This window comes from Aspergillus piperis (genome assembly GCF_003184755.1).
Source record: "Aspergillus piperis CBS 112811 unplaced genomic scaffold BO85scaffold_44, whole genome shotgun sequence".
NCBI classification, from domain to species: Eukaryota; Fungi; Ascomycota; class Eurotiomycetes; order Eurotiales; family Aspergillaceae; genus Aspergillus; species Aspergillus piperis.
In genome coordinates, this window is record NW_020291634.1 from 55,479 (window position 1) to 72,482 (window position 17,004).

General features: G+C 50.7%; 4 protein-coding genes across 4 annotated transcripts; all 4 read right to left on the minus strand.

Moving 5' to 3' along the window:
• Positions 1–313: 313 nt before the first annotated feature.
• Positions 314–4,032, minus strand: pmcB (putative calcium-translocating P-type ATPase(PMCA-type); the record flags this gene model as incomplete). Its single annotated transcript, XM_025656617.1, has 4 exons — positions 314–2,508; positions 2,562–2,704; positions 2,759–3,189; positions 3,244–4,032. The coding sequence occupies 4 exons, from the start codon at positions 4,030–4,032 to the stop codon at positions 314–316; spliced, it is 3,558 nt and encodes a 1,185-aa protein (XP_025509595.1).
• Positions 4,033–5,901: 1,869 nt separating this feature from the next.
• On the minus strand, positions 5,902–7,453 carry BO85DRAFT_454643 (FAD binding domain protein). Its single transcript, XM_025661334.1, has 3 exons — positions 7,400–7,453; positions 6,841–7,331; positions 5,902–6,747 (listed from the first exon to the last, which is right to left on the minus strand). The coding sequence occupies exons 1-3, from the start codon at positions 7,414–7,416 to the stop codon at positions 6,110–6,112; spliced, it is 1,146 nt and encodes a 381-aa protein (XP_025509596.1). The 5' UTR covers positions 7,417–7,453; the 3' UTR covers positions 5,902–6,109.
• Positions 7,454–8,478: 1,025 nt separating this feature from the next.
• On the minus strand, positions 8,479–10,888 carry BO85DRAFT_454646 (uncharacterized protein). Its single transcript, XM_025661335.1, has one exon. The coding sequence runs from the start codon at positions 10,535–10,537 to the stop codon at positions 8,585–8,587; it is 1,953 nt and encodes a 650-aa protein (XP_025509597.1). The 5' UTR covers positions 10,538–10,888; the 3' UTR covers positions 8,479–8,584.
• A 1,436-nt stretch (positions 10,889–12,324) lies between these two features.
• Positions 12,325–13,927, minus strand: erg13 (hydroxymethylglutaryl-CoA synthase; the record flags this gene model as incomplete). The annotated part of the gene is made up of 4 exons (XM_025663844.1): positions 12,325–12,462; positions 12,528–13,609; positions 13,685–13,787; positions 13,868–13,927. 4 exons carry the CDS (start codon positions 13,925–13,927, stop codon positions 12,325–12,327), a joined length of 1,383 nt encoding a protein of 460 aa, XP_025509598.1.
• Between the last annotated feature and the right edge of the window lie 3,077 nt (positions 13,928–17,004).

Genomic DNA, 17,004 nt, shown 5'->3' on the forward strand with positions numbered 1-17,004 from the left:
GCGGAGTGCGGGCCGGCGGGCCTGAGGCAACCCCTGTCAGGGTCAGGACTAGATAATTCAATAACAACCATTTCAACGTACGTTTTAATTAAGAGGGAGGAATCGATATTATCACAATTAGGTATGATTGTTTTTGAAATATATAGACACTTCGCTGGGGATTATATTTATCTAATGTACATATACTGCTTGTTTCGAATCTAACAAAAAGCCACCAACTCCATGCACTATCTGCATACCAACGCATGCTTAATCGCTGTACACCCATATATACAGAAGCTCGAAACCCGCTAATTAAACATCATACAAATCATCAAGAAGTCGTAATAGTAATTGGAGGCACCGGAATTGATGTAACAGGCGCCTCCGGCGTCGGCTCTCTCTTCAACTCATGCAACGACGCCCTTCCTGCCTCCTCGTCGGGCAAGGCATCAGTGCTGGTGTCCTGCTCTTCCTTCCCACCACGCTTCACAACACGCTGGGCTGTTCTTTTGACTGGCCGCAGACAAGAGCGAATCATGGCTGCAAAATAACCCATAGCCCGGCCGATAGGCTTGATAATAAAGTTCATGCATCGGACGACAAAGTTAAGAGCAACCTCGCATGGCCCATCGGGGACCGTACGGAGAACAACCGCCCACGGGAGGCAGCCAAGCGCACAGATAATGCAAATGGCCCATTGGATGCCATTGAGACGGGTCACGCCAAAAGCCTCTCCTCCCACGAAGATAATCATGATTTGACCGCCGACCATGATGCAGTTGATTCCCAGGAACCAGTAGTTGCGGAACATGCCTTCGAAGATATTGAATTTGTTGTCCAGGCGTCGGTTGTTGAATTCATTGAAAATCTGCATCCACACAAAGGTATTGAACACAATAGTGTTGAGCACCGTCTGCGGGTCGTCGGTTCCAAGTCGCGATCCTATAATCTGGTTTCCACCAAAGTAGAGCATAAAGGTGATGGCCAGCTGATAGAGAGCTTGGCCGAGAATCATCTTCCACATGATCACTGTGAATAGTGATGCGCTCTTGGGGACAGGTTTGCGGTTAAGAATCTTCTCCGTTGGTGCGTCAGTCGCTAAGGCAAGAGCTGCAAAAGTGTCCATGATCAAGTTGACCCAGAGCAGCTGCACCGCGTTCAGAACGCTCTTGTTCTCACTGCTGTACAAGGACGAAACAAAGGTCAAGACCACAGCTGTGATGTTGACCGTGATCTGGAACTGAAGGAACTTGGCAACAGCATCGTTGACAGCCCGGCCCCATGCAATGGCGGTGACAATGGACTTGAAATTGTCGTCTAGAAGGATGATCGAACTGGCTTCCTTCGCGACTTCTGTTCCAGCAATTCCCATGGAGAAGCCGACATCAGCTGTTCTCAAGGCTGGCCCATCGTTAGTGCCATCACCGGTGACGGCGACAGTCTCGCCTAGCTTCTTGAGCCGTGCCACCAGAATCCGCTTATCCTCTGGTGACGAGCGAGCTAGCACTTGCAGACGAGGAATGACTCGATCCATTTCCTCGTCAGAGAGCTGGCGAAACTTGGGACCTTCCATGACAATACCATCCTCTGTCTTGATACCACATGAAGAAGCTATCGCACTAGCGGTTACAATGTTGTCACCAGTGACCATCTTCACCTGTACACCTGCCGCATGACACTTTTGGATGGCAGCGGGCACTTCGGGTCGGAGAGGATCCTGGATGCCCACAACCCCGATCCAGGTCATGTCGCGGAAAACATCCTCAAATCTGGCAGATTCCGGATCATCTTCCAAGCACCGGGCGTCTTTCGGCGGCCAGCTTGGGAAGTCGCGGTACACTAGTCCGATCGTCCGTAGGGACTGACCTGCGTAAGCTTCGACCGTGTTTAGGATGAACTGTCGGTTTCCCTCGTTCAAGGCATCGATGGAGATATGACCATGGGAAGGGTCTGCCTCGACCATCTGAGTCGTGCATGAGCCAACCATTATCTCAGCAGCGCCCTTGACAAGGAGGCGATAACCCAGCGTAGGTTCCCGGTAGACAACCCCCATGCACTTACGTGCAGAGTCGAAGGGGATCAATTGGACAATGTCCGCAGAGGCACGCTCTGCAGTAACGTCCAGGCCGAGATGATCTTTGGCCATCTGCAGCAGAGCCACCTCGGTCTTACTGCCGATGAACTCCTTTGACCCACCCTTCTCTTCCTCGAAAGCAGTAGAGTTCAAGGCGATGCTATGAAGGATGAGGTCCCGTTGCTTGCCTGAATATTGCTTGAAAAATTCAGCAGGAGTTGAGACGTCAGATGAGCGTTCCTCGCCTGGGGTATGCTTGAAACTCTTCGAGCCCAAGGTCCCTGCCACAACAGTCATCTTGTTCTGGGTAAGGGTCCCGGTCTTGTCGGAGCAGATAACTGTTGCATTTCCCATTGTCTCACAGGCACGGAGGACGCGCACAAGGTTGTTCTCCTTGACCATTCGGGTCGTGGCAAATGCCAGTGCCAAAGTGACAGCAAGCGGCAGACCCTCTATGGATGTCAGTCAGTAAAAGTCATTAATCTAGCATGGAGAGACTACTAACCAGGAATCGCAACGACAATGACGGTAACAGCAACAATGAGGATGTCGACGAACTCCTTTCCCTTGGCCGCAGGCGTTCCAGTGTTATGGGATAGATCCGCCACGAACCTGAAGAACAGAGCGAAGAACAAGATAATCGCAGCACTAGAAGCAGTTAGCAAACAAAACCATGTGAATACAAAGGAGGGTCGCCCTTACCCTGAGCCTAGCCAGCCGATCCAATTAGCAAGTCGGCCCAGTTTGACTTGAAGAGGTGTTGGATCATTCGATTCTTGCAAAGACAGTAGGATCCGGCCGTAGGTTGAGTACGGCCCGACACTCGTGACTAGATAGGTGCCAACACCTTCGAGCACCTTGCTCCCAGAGATCATGAACGGGTCGAGCTTCTTCGTAGCCTTCCCATTGGTGATCAATCGGCCGACTTCATGTCCATCAGTCTTCTTCATCTGGTCAGATTCTCCTGTAGCGGAGGACTCGTCACATTTGATGCCGTGACCCGAGACGAGAACCCCATCCGCAGGAATGGCGTCGCCCGGCTCGACATGAAGAATGTCACCGACTGTGATGTCGTGTATCGATATCATGGAGACCTTGCCAGATCGAACAGCCTTGACTTCTCGGTCGTTGTTCTGAAGAAGTCAGTGGTGGTCTTCGTTTATAACAGAAGAAAGGTAAGCACTTACACGTTTATTCAGCTTAGCAAACTGTCTTTCCTTCTGCCAGTCATTTGCAGCAGTCACAATAGTGACTATCAGAATAGCCACACAAATCGCCACTCCTTCAATCCAATCCACACCACTACCTTCGCTGGTAGTCTCATAGATACCAAGGGACAGCGACACGATAGCAGCTATCGTCAACAAAATGATGATCTTGTCGTTGTAGGCTTGCCAAAACAGCTTCAAGAATCCCGTTGACTTCCGAGCCGGCAGTCTGTTCTGACAGAACACGCTTATGCGGTCTTGGAATTGCGTACCGGACTCTGTAATCGGGGCGTCAATGTTTGGAGGAGCGGTTTCTTTGAAAGAGGCATAGTCAGGGGAAGTCGCTTCCGAAAAACTGATCGAACCCGCCAAGAGAGTCTCATCGACTGACAGACCAGATGTCAGGTCTGTCCGCAGCCCTCGTTCCAATCCCTGCATGCCTCCAAGTGCCTGGAACGCAGCCAAAGATTTAGGATTTTGCATCTTGTTCAATTGTCCTGGAGAGAAGGCGAACTTATTGTCTGGCACTATGAAGTCCTGTTCGTTTCGAGGGTCGGGATTCAAGGCATCGGCCACCGAAACATCATCGTACTCCATCTTGGTCGGGGCATTAGTGGCTTCAGAGTTGGCTCTCGACCTTACGGCTGTATCTGCACTGGAGATGGTAGAGTCTGCTCGCGGCCGTAACGTCTCACCGTCCAGCGACTGAGCCGACGTCCGCGTGTCACTCCGTACCCTGAGCCTGTCTGGCGATAGAGTGGACGCCATGTCCGCGGGTGAAGAAGATCGAATAGATGATACGCTTGTTCGTATTGCGTCGGATGATATAGGGTGCTGCTGTTGGTAAGCGTATGAATATATGGCTCTCTCATTAAGCCCTAGCGCTGTTGAACATACCTCTCTATCTGAAACCCCGAAAGGGTTCAAGAAGCCAGACTGAGGATGCTCGTCTGGGGTCTGCATTGATGCGACCGGAACGAGATCTGATTTGGTAGAGACAAAGAAACGGGCATAAATCCTGGTAAATGCAGTATCAATTTCAGTGTGTTGCACCTGCTACTGTTTGGTTCTGTGCCCGAGCGACACCCGTTATTAGTAGATCTGGTCTGGGGGCTGTGCTTCCGAAAAGGGTAGCCTAAAATTTAATAGTCTGATTATCTCATAACGGATTTCTTCGTATCAATTCTCATGTCTGGTTCGTATCATCCGTGGCACTGAGAAGAGATATTGTAACGCCAAGGGTATTCCCAACAAGCACGGGATGAAAATAAGGAAGCGGTTGCAAGGTCCGAGGAAGAGGCTAGCAAGAGTCCGGCTTTTGCCATACGCCAAAACAACCATGAAGTGTGAGTGAGTTGAGTTGACCCATATGCTTGGTAGCATCACAACGCGCTGCACAGCCTCCTTCAATCCGTCCTATCACCGACGGCGTAGACCAAGGGGTGGAGAGAGGTATGACCCATGGCTGCAACTAACGAGCGGGGGTATATACCCAAAGCGCTTTATCTTAAAGTTGAAGACGCCATGACACCTCCACTCTACCAAAGCAAGTTATATTACTCAATCTAGACGCCGACGGAGCTCCTGTTCATCTCCAGCGTACTCTTATCTCTCCTATGAGAACGAGAAGCAACCAGGAGGGGGCAGAATTAGAATCGGAGGGTCCCTACCTCCGATCACAAGCCTGCAATCACATTTCATCAACTGTATCGAGGCGCGCGCAAAACCATGGACAAATGACGCATGCTGAACTCTGAGTGGAGCGTTGCAATCAACGCATACTCAAAAACCCTTCCAGATGGAAATGCCGAGAGAAAAGTGGCCCTTGGAAGTTGCCGCCGGGTGAGGTATAGTTCCAGCAAATGAGTTTCTAGCGGGCGGCTGCGCCTCCTTCGTTTAGTTCGGAAGTCAGACGATTAGTCGGTCAATGAGGAGTCACGACATGCAGTTGCCGCCAATGAATTTTAGTTGCGTTCCAGATTTCCTAGTGCGCATCAGTGATCCGGCCTTTCATTCGCCTTGAGTATTCAAACACGTTGACTCTATCCTGAGGAATGTTTGTTTGTCCATCTTCCCCTTGTTGCACGGCCACATCTCCTGCGCCACATCTCCCAAGGATTGTTCCTATTCGCCTCTTCAAGTTGGTTTCGCCCCCCTTGTGGCTGAGGAAATCACCAAGATCCTGGAAAATAAGATTATCTGATGTGGCGTCATGACTTCAACTAGCTGAGGCATTGTACATGACGAATGGCTTTTGGGTGCGGCGATTAATTCATGCTGGTGCTGCGAGCTGTCTCGGATGCGGAGATTGGATGCTCTGATCAGGCACTGCGGGTGTGGCTGGTGAGTGTCTAGGCTCTGCTGAGTGGACTTGACGATGGCAAATTTTGCGTCTTGCCAGCTGAGTTGAACGATTTGAGTGAGGCTTAGAAGCTTGATCTGTCGGTTGATGGGGGAATAACACCCATGGAAGCAACAAAGCTGCGTTCTGGTGGGATGAGATGAGATGAAGGTGGGTAAGTTGTTGTTAGCAGGCAGCAGCACAATTATTCAACATGGACAAACTGCCCGAATCAGCCTCGCCAATCATACATACGTCTGGTATTTTCATCGTTATTCAGGTATTATTCGCTCTAGTTGCTATACATTCACTAATAATTATGTGTGTTAATTTCATACCGTATAGTAAGTTAACATACAGCATCAATGTCTCTCTAAAGGCACATATTCATCATCATCGTGACCCATTCTCAGGAGTATACTCCGCAGTGAGGAGGTAAATGCAGTACTACAGCCTCCACAGACAGCCTCGAATCTTATTCTCGTGTTCAATCATTGCCTCGGCTTATTCGTCCACGTTAGCAAGCTCAGCATACCGATTCCCCAAACCGCAAAAGCATTGCTTGGATCGTTCAGACCCCGTATCCTCTGATCCTTTTCTACCCAACACATCCTCCATCGCCCAGGCAATTCGCTCCGCGCCCAGCCTCGCTCCCTCAAGATTGGCAGCACCGGGTCCCAAACGAAGAGACCCCAGCCGGCCCGTCAAGAAAAGTGGCACATTTGATTGCCACATCAGGTCATCCGTGATGCAAGGCAATCCCTGCTTAGTTTCAATCGGATACTCACGGTTCATGCGTTGGAGCAATGGGAGCTCATTCACATCGGCTTGCATGCCTGTTGCAAAATATATATAATCGATGCGAGGAAGGTCAGGGATCGGAGGATCTGTCGTAAGACGCCATGTGCGCGAGGAGGCGCAGTACTCCTTGCCGCAGATGACGGTGCGTGGGTGTATAGAAAGCCGATGGGCTGCCACATGTTGCTTCAGAATCTTCTGATACCGTGGCGTGATACTGCCGCCATTACGCGCGGCTTTGATCATCTCAAGGCGTTCCTCGTCCGTGTCTGCGGACCAGAATGCTGCCTTTTCGAAGTTCTTGAACTTGCCCATCCAGTTCAATGCGAGGTCGAAGTGCTTGACTAGAAACCATCTGGTCAGCATCCCCCACGTCTGAGTTTGGATGGATGATGTAGGAGGCTGTGCAACCTGCCCACTACCTGTCTAGTACGTACCTTTAAAATCCGACCTCAAAAGAAACCAAACCTTGGTCACCCCTCGCCGAATGGCCATATCCACCACCTGCGCTGACGATAGCCCACCCCCAACAACCACCACATTCGTCTCCTGACGCTGCTTAATCTTGGCCTTCACATTGATACTCGGAAACATGCGAATCTCCGTGCTATGACAAGCCCCTTTCTCTTCCTCACCCGTCAGCTTGAACGGCAGTATCTTCGTCCTCCCCGGCCCAATAGCCAGCACCACCACACGACTATAGAACCGACTTCCCTCCGCCGTAGTAACAGTGAAGATCTTGTCCGACGGCGATAACTCAGAGCGATAGTCGTACGATATATCATTGACTTCGCACTGCCTGATCATTCCCGGCGCGTCCAGTCCATACCGCGATACAATGCTCCCGCAGTAATCTTCAAACAAGTCCGTCGACGGTGAGAAGTAATCTTTACGATCTCTTTCATCAATCTCGACCTCGCCAACAGCCCTGATCACCCACACAATTAGCAAATCGAACACAAAATTATTAATCACATCATATAAGGAACAACTCACTGCGCCCTCGACCTCATCTTCTTCTTCTTATGCTTACTCAACTCCTTCCCCACGCACCCCGAAATCTCCCATAAATCCCTCTCCCTCCTCACCTCCCTCGTATACGCCAACATACCATCTCGATCCCTGGGATCTACATGAAAGAACATCGGGCTGCGCAGCTGCTCAATCTCCAATGTCTTGAACGCCCGATTCCATCTCTCCATCCACTTGTCCCCGGAACTATCCAGTACGAGCGTAGATATGCCCCCATTCCCATTCCCATTCCCATTCTGATTCTTATCACCCCACCTCCCCATATAAACCCCATCATCCGACGAAACTGACGAAGACAACGACGGCGGAGAAGAATCAGAACCGGAAGACGAAGACGAAGATGACCCCCGTCTAGGATAATGCTCATCATTATATCTCTGCCACTTCTCCGCCTTTACGCCCTTAAGTTTCCCGCGGTGCGCCTGCACCAGTGCCATTCGGCCACTATGTTTGTTGATCCAGTGGTAGCGTTGGTGTTCGTCGTCGGTGAACATGGCGGAGGGGGTTTCTTCGCGGAGCCGTGCGGCGACCGCTAGGCCGCAGGGGCCGGCGCCGATGATGAGGACATCGAGGATGTCTGGGAAGGAGGAGGAGGAGGATGATTGTGGTGAGGTGGTTTTGCCTACCATGTTTGGTTGGTGTGTAGTATGTATGTATGTATGGTGGAGGTGAAGGCTTCGTAGGTAGTAAGTGCGATATAGTAGAGTAGGGCTATTGCTTGAGTGATTGATTGAATGATTGTTCAAATATGTGCATGCAGGGTTTATATTCAATAAATAGATGACAGGTGATATATGGTGGTGGTGCTCATCACTCCCCCGGGTACTTGGATCCCCAAGGTCCTTGTCGCCCAAAAGGGAAAGTCGGGATCACCATTATTGATAATGTGCTTGAAGTTTGGCGGATGGGTTTGGGGACCTTGGAGGTGATTTCAGAGCATGATTGCTACTAGTTATGCTAGGGTTTATGTCACTGTGAGTGAGGTTTGACGCTATTGATTAATGGTTCTGTGTTGGCCTACTATACTGTGAAAGCGTCCTCGGTTGGCATATGGAAAGACATTACATTACTATAAGACAAAAGCTATATAACAACAAACATAATTAGTAGCAGCAGTGAGAAACCTGTCTCCGCTAAGATCAACGTATATTATTTGTGCCACTTTTTGGGTCTGGGTTCCGTCGTCATTGCTCGGGAACGAGGAGCTCCTCCACCTTCTCGACGATGCCAGGCATCCTGGGGCCACACCCAGCCTCGCACTCGCTTCGCATCACGACGCTCCCCAATCTGGGGCTCCGGGATCCATTTGTCTTTCTTTTCTGGTAGGATGCGCTGCCGGGTCAGGGCACCTGGGCCTCCCACGTTGAGATGGGCAGACGGTTGTGACGGCAAGGGAACCGATTTAGAAAGCATTAGTAAAAAGTACAAAGCTAGACTGGCGGTCATTGGCACGTCCAGCTCATCGGAATCCGAAATCGTATAGCTATCCAGTATGGGCGACTGGCTCGCCAAAGAACTGTCGCTGGATGGAGTGGGCGAATGCGGATAGCCATAATCACTGGTATATGGCTCCGAGCTGTGCCCACGCTGGTTGATCGCGAGCTTGGTTGGAATTGGCGCAGACAGCTCCAGGAAACCAAAGTAGGGCACATCGTCGCCCTCGTCACAACCTGCTCGTACACACACGAGCTCGATCTCGGTGAGAATGAAGCCGTAGCGGCAAGAGTGCTCGCGCATGCATCGCTGCAGGTGTGCTAGACCGTTCAGATACTCCACCCTGCGGTGAGGCGCTTCGTTGCGCATCCCCGTGTTCCAGCGGTCGAAGGTCTTGACAATACCAACGAGTCGTCCTCTGGCAAGGCCTGAGGCGGTTCGTTCGGTGTCAGACGCATAGTTAGCGAGAAAATGTGGCCCGCCATAGTTCTTGTTAGGTGACCCTCGCGGAATAGGAACAGCGTAGAGGGACAAGTGATCCGGGCCTTGCGAGACTGCCAAGGCAGCATTGATACGAGGTGCATAGATGTCTCGGATGACGTTGACTAGAGCTGACTCGCAATCTGGGGACAAATAAGAGCTCGGAAGGATATTGAGGGGCGTAAGATGCGAAGGAATCGCAGTTTTGAGGAGTTTTGGAAGTCCACTGATAGAGTTGAACGTGGATAGAGAAAACGAAGTCCAACTGCGCAAGTTCCGAATGTCCCACCAAAAGTAATCGTGCAAGCCTCGTGTCGGAATCACGTTCACGTTGCGCACGAGGTTGATTGCTTGTGTCGGGGTGGTAAGGTACGAGAGCAAGGTGGTTGACTGAGAGTTCGTCCTCTCGGTCTGGTGAACAATGCCGATGGGAGAGCATTGTGCACTCGACGCTCGCACATACCCATATGGTGAGCCGGGAAGCATGAGTGGCACCTGCACCGGAGGGTACACTTTGGGATAGTATGGCTCGGCTGGCGAGTGAGGCGCATAAGGCGGATACACTATTATATTGGGTGTGGCGGGCGTAGCCGGTGTGGTAGGGGAACTCTGAGGTTGAGAGGCGTATCTGATGACCTGTCGATATGCTGGATATCCGCATCGACTTGTCCTTGGATCCTCAACGTTGGAGGCAGAGACTGATCGAGTGTGCGCGCTCGTCGCCTTGCGCTTCTGCGCCGGTGTGACGCTCACAGGAGATGATAATGACGAGCCATTGCGAGTGGTATACTTCGGCGACGCCACGGCTGGGGATGCCATAGGAATGCACCCTGAGGTCTCAACAGCAACCCGATGGCTTGACCGGCGGTTGGAAGCAAGCGGTAAAGAACCAGGAGGATTGCGTGTGTTTGACAGCACCCGCCGTTGACGTTGGGATCCACTGGCGGGTGGAGGTTCAATCACAATGTCTTGAGGTCTGATCTTCGGAAGAAGAGTAGGCCCATGGTGGTGTTGCGGGGGTGAGTCAACTACAGGGCTGGTAGCCGACGTGATGACGGACCAGGGCGACGAGTTGTTGGAGTAAACAGAAGAATCAGAAGCGTTGCGGCTATGCCCCGTTCCACTATATTCTTGCAGATGCAATGCAGGAGGGGTTGAGGGACGATAATAAGAGTACTCCACAGACATCTTGCTATATAAAGTCACCGCAGGTCTGAGACAATGTAGATCAAACAAGATTGCGGGAAAGTCCAGCTCCCAAGAGGTATCAAACAGGAAATGCTCGCGTAAGAAGCTAAGGTCAAATGAATAGAGAAGAAAGAGATGCACTAGGCAAAAGAAGAGACAATGTTGTCGAGTTCGCTTTGTCTTGGTGAACGACTTGACTGAACTGAGGCATAACCAGACTGGAGAACCGTTGGTTATTAAATGTTCTTCAATCTGGAACCTATGAGTCCCTTGATCCAAAAAAAGATACAGAATCAATCGAACTGCCTGCAGGGGCATGAAACAGATCTGGCTCCATTGCGACAGCCAGTCGCTAACCATACTAGGTAATCATGATGGAGATGGTAGGGCCATCGACACAGGGATGTCGATATCTGCTTGGATGATGTGCAGAGCAAACGATCCTAGGGCAAGCGAAAGCGTTTCATCGACAGTCGCGCGTCAAAAAGTTTCTATATTTGACATATTCTTCACTTCTTCAGATCTGAACCAGGCTGTCGGTAGTCTATTCCGACGATGGTTCGTTCGGAATCTGCATAGGATCTATATTGGGTAACATTGAGTGTTTCGTCTATTCTGGGTAATGTAACTAGGATCGATGAGTTCCCGCAAAGGCGTCACGCCTGGGGCATCTATTAGTCGGCGGCAAGCAGGTGTTTGACGTCAAAAAAATAAAACGCAAGTGACTGGTACATTTCCACGGCGTGTAGTGCTTGAGGGTGTGCCGTTGTAGAGTTAGCCGCCGAGGTTTGATACCAGGGCCTGGGGGAGCCGCAGCCCACTCAACGGGCATTGGCTATTGCAGTCGAAGCTTGCAGAATGAAGTCGAATACTAATCAACTGATACGATACTCTCAAGCCCAAGAGGTTCTAAGAATATCCCCGCCTGTATGTGTCGATAAATCAGAGGTCTTGCAGGTCGTCACAGTAGGCGCCGGCTAAGACCCCGGACGGCGTCAGGATGCCTCAGTGGCTCTTCCCTGTCGACAGCCTGCAGTGTGCTTGAGCTTTCTCCAACTGGACCAATCACAGTCATTTTTTATGAACTTGAGTGCTTATTGTGTGACGAGGTTTGGTTGTAGATGGGTCAGACGGAGACAGACAGACACTGTAAAAGGAGAGTCGGCGGGAAATAAAACAATAGAGCGACCTTGTAGCTTGAACTGCTGCTATTCTTGGTCACGCCTGGTTTCACGCTCACCATGAAGTTCATGAATCTAGCAAGATGCCTATTTGTCTTTATGTCTCCTAGGCGCTTGGGTTAATCAGAGCAACTTGCAACAGGGTGAAGGTGCTGGAAGAACGCGCCACTCTCTGCACCCATGTCACATGACAAGGTATGCTACAGTAAGCAACCAACAAGCCGATTAAGAAAAATAGAGAAAGACTACAGGCATTTGTACATCTTAATCAGCCACATTATAATCATTGTCCTTGAATGACTCCTGATGAGTCTGGAATTATTGGTCATCGTCTTATATAATTGCATTCCAGCTCCTGTCTGGACAAGAGAAGGTCTCCTCACTGGGAGGATACATGAACAACGTATGAAACATTAAGAACCAATATAAAGGAGAATAAGCAGACCCGGAAATTGGTAGGAGAATTTCGCTGCCCCCGAGCTCTATTAAGGCGAACCACAAATAAACAATGCGCATGCTGAAGGGAATCTAGTAAAACCGTCTAAGTAACCGGTCATGTCCAAAGAAGCAAGGTCGAAAGCAAGTCCATCATATGCTCGTCATAATTCATGCCTTAACGTCGTACTTGCGGCGGAACATATCGTCCACCTCAGTCAGGTAGTAGGTACCAGGGTAGAGAGTCTCGGTGCTGCCGGAAGGCTTGAAGTTCTTCTTGAGGTGAGCGTGCTCACGGAGGGCACACATCTGTAACCAAGCGTTAGCAACGGACTTCGAGGTGCAGGTCAAGATGAGGTCGTTGGGATACTTACATCAACGTAGGACTGGGGAGGGAGAACGTTGCGGTTGCTCAGACGGTTCTTGAGATCAAGCTTCTCCACCAGGTTGGACACGTCGCCGACAATCTTCACGCTAAGCAGGGAGCTGGCAAGACCACTGCCGTAGGAGAAGAGACCGATGCGCTTGGACTCGCTAGCATCGAAGGGAACGTGGGAGATCAAGCTAGCCAGACCAGCCCAAACAGTGGCAGTGTACATGTTACCGCAAAGAGTGGCAACCTCAAGAGCGGGCTTGACACGCTCAGCGAAGCGCTTCTTGGTCAGACCCATAAAGGTCTTCTCCACGTTCTTGTCAGTGAGAGAAGTGGCGTAGTCCAGATCACGGAGCTCAGGGGCCACTTCGGCGAAAGCAGGGTGAGTGGGGTTGGTGAGGTAGTCGTTGTACAGCATACGAGCGAAGGACTTCTGCACCAGCTTGCAGGTGGGGGCGTGGTAGCAGAGGTAGTCGAAACGGTCCAAAGCAGTCTTGGAGTCGTCCTGGGCGGTGCCGTTGGTACCGTTCTGGACCTTCTCCTTCAGGGTCTTCTCACGAGCATTGTAGGCCTTGTAGCAGGCGTCGACAGCCTCGGTGTAGCATCTGAGGGAGAAGTGACCGTCCACGACGGGGTACTCGCTAGTCAGGTCGGGCTTGAAGAAGTCGTAGGCGTGGGTGACGTAGGACGCACGGAGACCAGGCTCGAACACAATAGGGGCGTCGGGACCGATCAGCATGGCGACACAGCCAGCACCACCGGTAGGGCGAGCAGCACCCTCAGCGTACAGGGCAATATCACCGCAGACGACGACGGCATCTCTGCCATCCCAAGCAGAGGACTCGAGCCAGTTGATGCTGTTGAAAACAGCGTTGGTGCCACCGTAGCAAGCATTGACGTTGTCAACACCCTCAACGTTGGTGTTTCCGTGAGGAGCCAAAAGCTGCATCAGGACGGACTTGACGGACTTGGACTTGTCCAGCAAGGTCTCGGTACCGACCTCCAGACGGCCAATGGAGTTGGGGTCGATGTTGTACTTGCGGAGAAGGGAGGAGAAGGTGGTCAGGGCAATGGAGTAGATGTCTGCCAGGAAGTGCACGTTAGCATTGCCACGCTATCATGACATGCGGACAATGTCTGTCATTGTCTAATGCATACCTTCACGGTCATCACAGAAGCTCATCTTGGTCTGACCAAGACCAATGGTGTATTTGCCTTCGCTCACGCCATCGAACTTCTCGAGCTCGCTCTGGTCGACACACTAGAAAACACACGGACATATTAGAACACAGCTCAAAACAGACAGGAACAGAATCGAATGAAGTGGCAAGAGACACGAACCTGACGAGGGAAGTAGACCTCAATGGCCTTGATACCAATGTTCTGAGGACGGGCAGCCATGGTGAATGTGTAAAGGAGGAGGGGTAGTATTAAGCGGAAAGTGGGACAGTAGAGTTCAAGACACAAAACACTCAAGAAAGAGAGCTATTGCGGAGAGTATGATGTAGGGAAGGGGGAAGGGGGAAAGAAGAAAAGATAATTAAAGGTAAGAGGAAGAAAGTTTGTTGGAAGAGAGAGAGGGAGAGAAAAGGAGCTGAGAGAAGGTGAAAGAGGAGAGTATAAGTAGTGAAGCTCACGATATACTAGAGGGACCCCCCGAGGCCAGCGGGCGAACGGTTTCCCAGGTGGTCACTGGCCATCGGCCGGGGGCAAAAGAAAAAAAAAAAAGCAATGAACTGGGTCGACCCCCGTTCCTATGCAGCCAGACAATACTTACGGATCAGCTAGTGTGCTTCTAGTGCGTGGCCTGGTGGGTCCATCTGGCTTGGACTGCGGGCTGTGGTTGGTCGGCGCCCTCGCCTGCCCTGGGGTGCCTGAGGTTGTCCCGGCGGTGTTCTGGCAGTTACGCCGCCTCAGATCTATAGTATAGATGGTTTGGGGGTTATCCAAGTCACGGCGCATCATATCAACAACTTTTCTCACGATATACACCATTTTCCCCCATGACCGGGACAGGAAAAGGGGTCGAAATTTGTGGATGGGGAGTTTCACCGGACAGGACTCCAACTCAGAACGATCCACCTCCTAATTTCCACAATTGTTGAGAGGGAGAAAATCTGATGGTGTCCAGGATCTGGTATACGCCGTACTCTTCATCCTATGTCCCGAAAACGGGGGAACAGGATACGGCTGCCTCCAACCACAGCTCTCGCACCCAACGCATCATTGCACAACCTAGCTCCAAGTGGTCTTACCGACAGCTCATCTTGCTCCGGGTGGATGATTCTATTTTGCGTTTTCCTTTTCACCGACTCTTGCCGCCATGTTCTGTGATAATGGCCCTCACCCTAACTATACATCCGCCCTCAATCAACGTCGGCCCATGTTTCTCCCACACTGGCCGATATGAACGGGAGGATTTAATATCCACACCACCGTACTTTAGGAGCTTGCTGCTGCAATATTATTACCCTACTCACAACCATGCAGCTTAACTGCAGACACATGATGTAAACCCGCAATGTTGCACTTCTGTCCCCAGGATGCCAAGCACTTTAACACGGCAATGGGATGCGTTCCCTGGTATCCTTTGTCTCTCCCCTGCGTCCCGGCCATTGATTGCCCATGACGACAAACCTGCTTACGAGGAAAACTCCGTCTAGACGCGGAGTATCTTTCTGCGGATTGTTTCTGATCAGACGGCATATCTGATTGACCACACAGGATAGGCTTGTCCAATGGTCTTGCCCAACCCGTAGGGTTTCAGTGTCGCATGCCCCTCCATCTTCTCCCTCTTACCACGCTTTTCCCTCCTAGCATAGCCCCGTTACTTACTTACTCGGATGGACCGAGAACATAGTAATGGGCAGACAAGAGTTTGTCAGCTGAGGCCTATGGTATGCTTTGCAGTGACGTCTACGTTCTAAAGCGTAAGTATGTCAACTAAAGGTCCCGTTCTTCGACGCCTGCATACGCCAGATACCACACAAATGGGACAACGCAAGCAAGCAATCAAAAAGGAACCTCTCTGAAATCGATCCCATCCCAACCAAATCCAGTTCCGAGAACATCTACCCGGTATAGCCTGACCGTGAGTGGATAAGTGTAACAAGTTGAGGGATTAATCAATCTTATCTTGTGGAGCTTTCGGTGCCCTTTCTGTAAACGAGCCTCCATCTTACCGAGACTTACAGGCACAAGTAGGGTCCCAGTGGGTTCAGATGTCGGAAAGAGTCGAGAACAAGCCCGCCATTGAAGAAGAGTATACCCGATCTTTGGCCGTCCCCTCTGGCGCGAAATGGGCCGAGGGGAACGCTCATTAGTCGTTGACGAAAATCCCACATTGTCATGCAGATTTCACTGAAAGTAGATAAGTACAAAGTGGGCTACCTGGTAGGTGCCCATGGCAGGGGAGATCCACCATCATTCAATTGGATCGGGTCCTTTTTTTTTCTTTCGGTTTCAAAAGTAGCGCCGATTGACATTCTTGGGGCTGTAGTTGCGTGGTCATTTTGTCGGATCTCCATCGTTGAAGTGGGATGTGCGAGAAAAAAAAAAATGTGTATCCGTTTGAAGCGTTACCAACGTCTGGGTTGCGTGTGCTGCAGATGCTGTGAACCGGAGTGAAAAGCAAGGGTTCAGGTCAAGCAATGATGCCGGCTGTTCGATTAAGTAGAGGAGTAATAAGTAGGCATCTGTATGATCAAAAGCCTTGCAGCATTTATTTAAGGAGATGAATTGCCCAACCATACGATGATAATAATGGATATGTGATGCATGTTCGAGTTGGTCCTTGTGGACCACTACGTGAGCACACTAGGACCAATGTACTCTGAGTGTACATGGTAGCACTCGGGCATTATTGTTAGTAGTAGTATTGGCCGGTCGAACCAGCATGATGATGATGGTACTACTAGTACGGAGTAGAAGACAGAAAAATATATATGATAAGCCATTGTCCGCTTGCTCGGCTACTTTGACAGCAGTAGTTACTCCTCCATGATCTTTCTCTTCGTCTTTACACAAACTACCAAGTAGTAGTCACTATGGAGCACTACTATGACATGAATATATGATATACTATACTACTTACTCCTTCTACTCTCTGGTATAGTGCTTTCAATGAGATTGGCAGCATATCTCGGTATTAAGTAACGGGATGCATGGCCAGCGTTACTGTATGTCTCCAGTTTCTACTGCTATTACTGGTATGTACTTGTAAATTGTTCTTCCCTCCTTCTACTCTATTCAAACAATACCACTCTGCCTCGTCCTCATCATTACCAGTTGCAAACAATTCAAGTTGACTACCAATGGCGGATACAGAGAGCCCTCAAGGATGATTGATTACATATCGATCGGTCGGGAGAAATCTGTTCCAGAACCCTTCTGCCTACGGATGCCGAGCCGTGGCCCCGACCAGCAAACTCCCCCCTCGACTGCGCCACGCGTAGCCTCAATGTTCCCCCCCCCCCCCC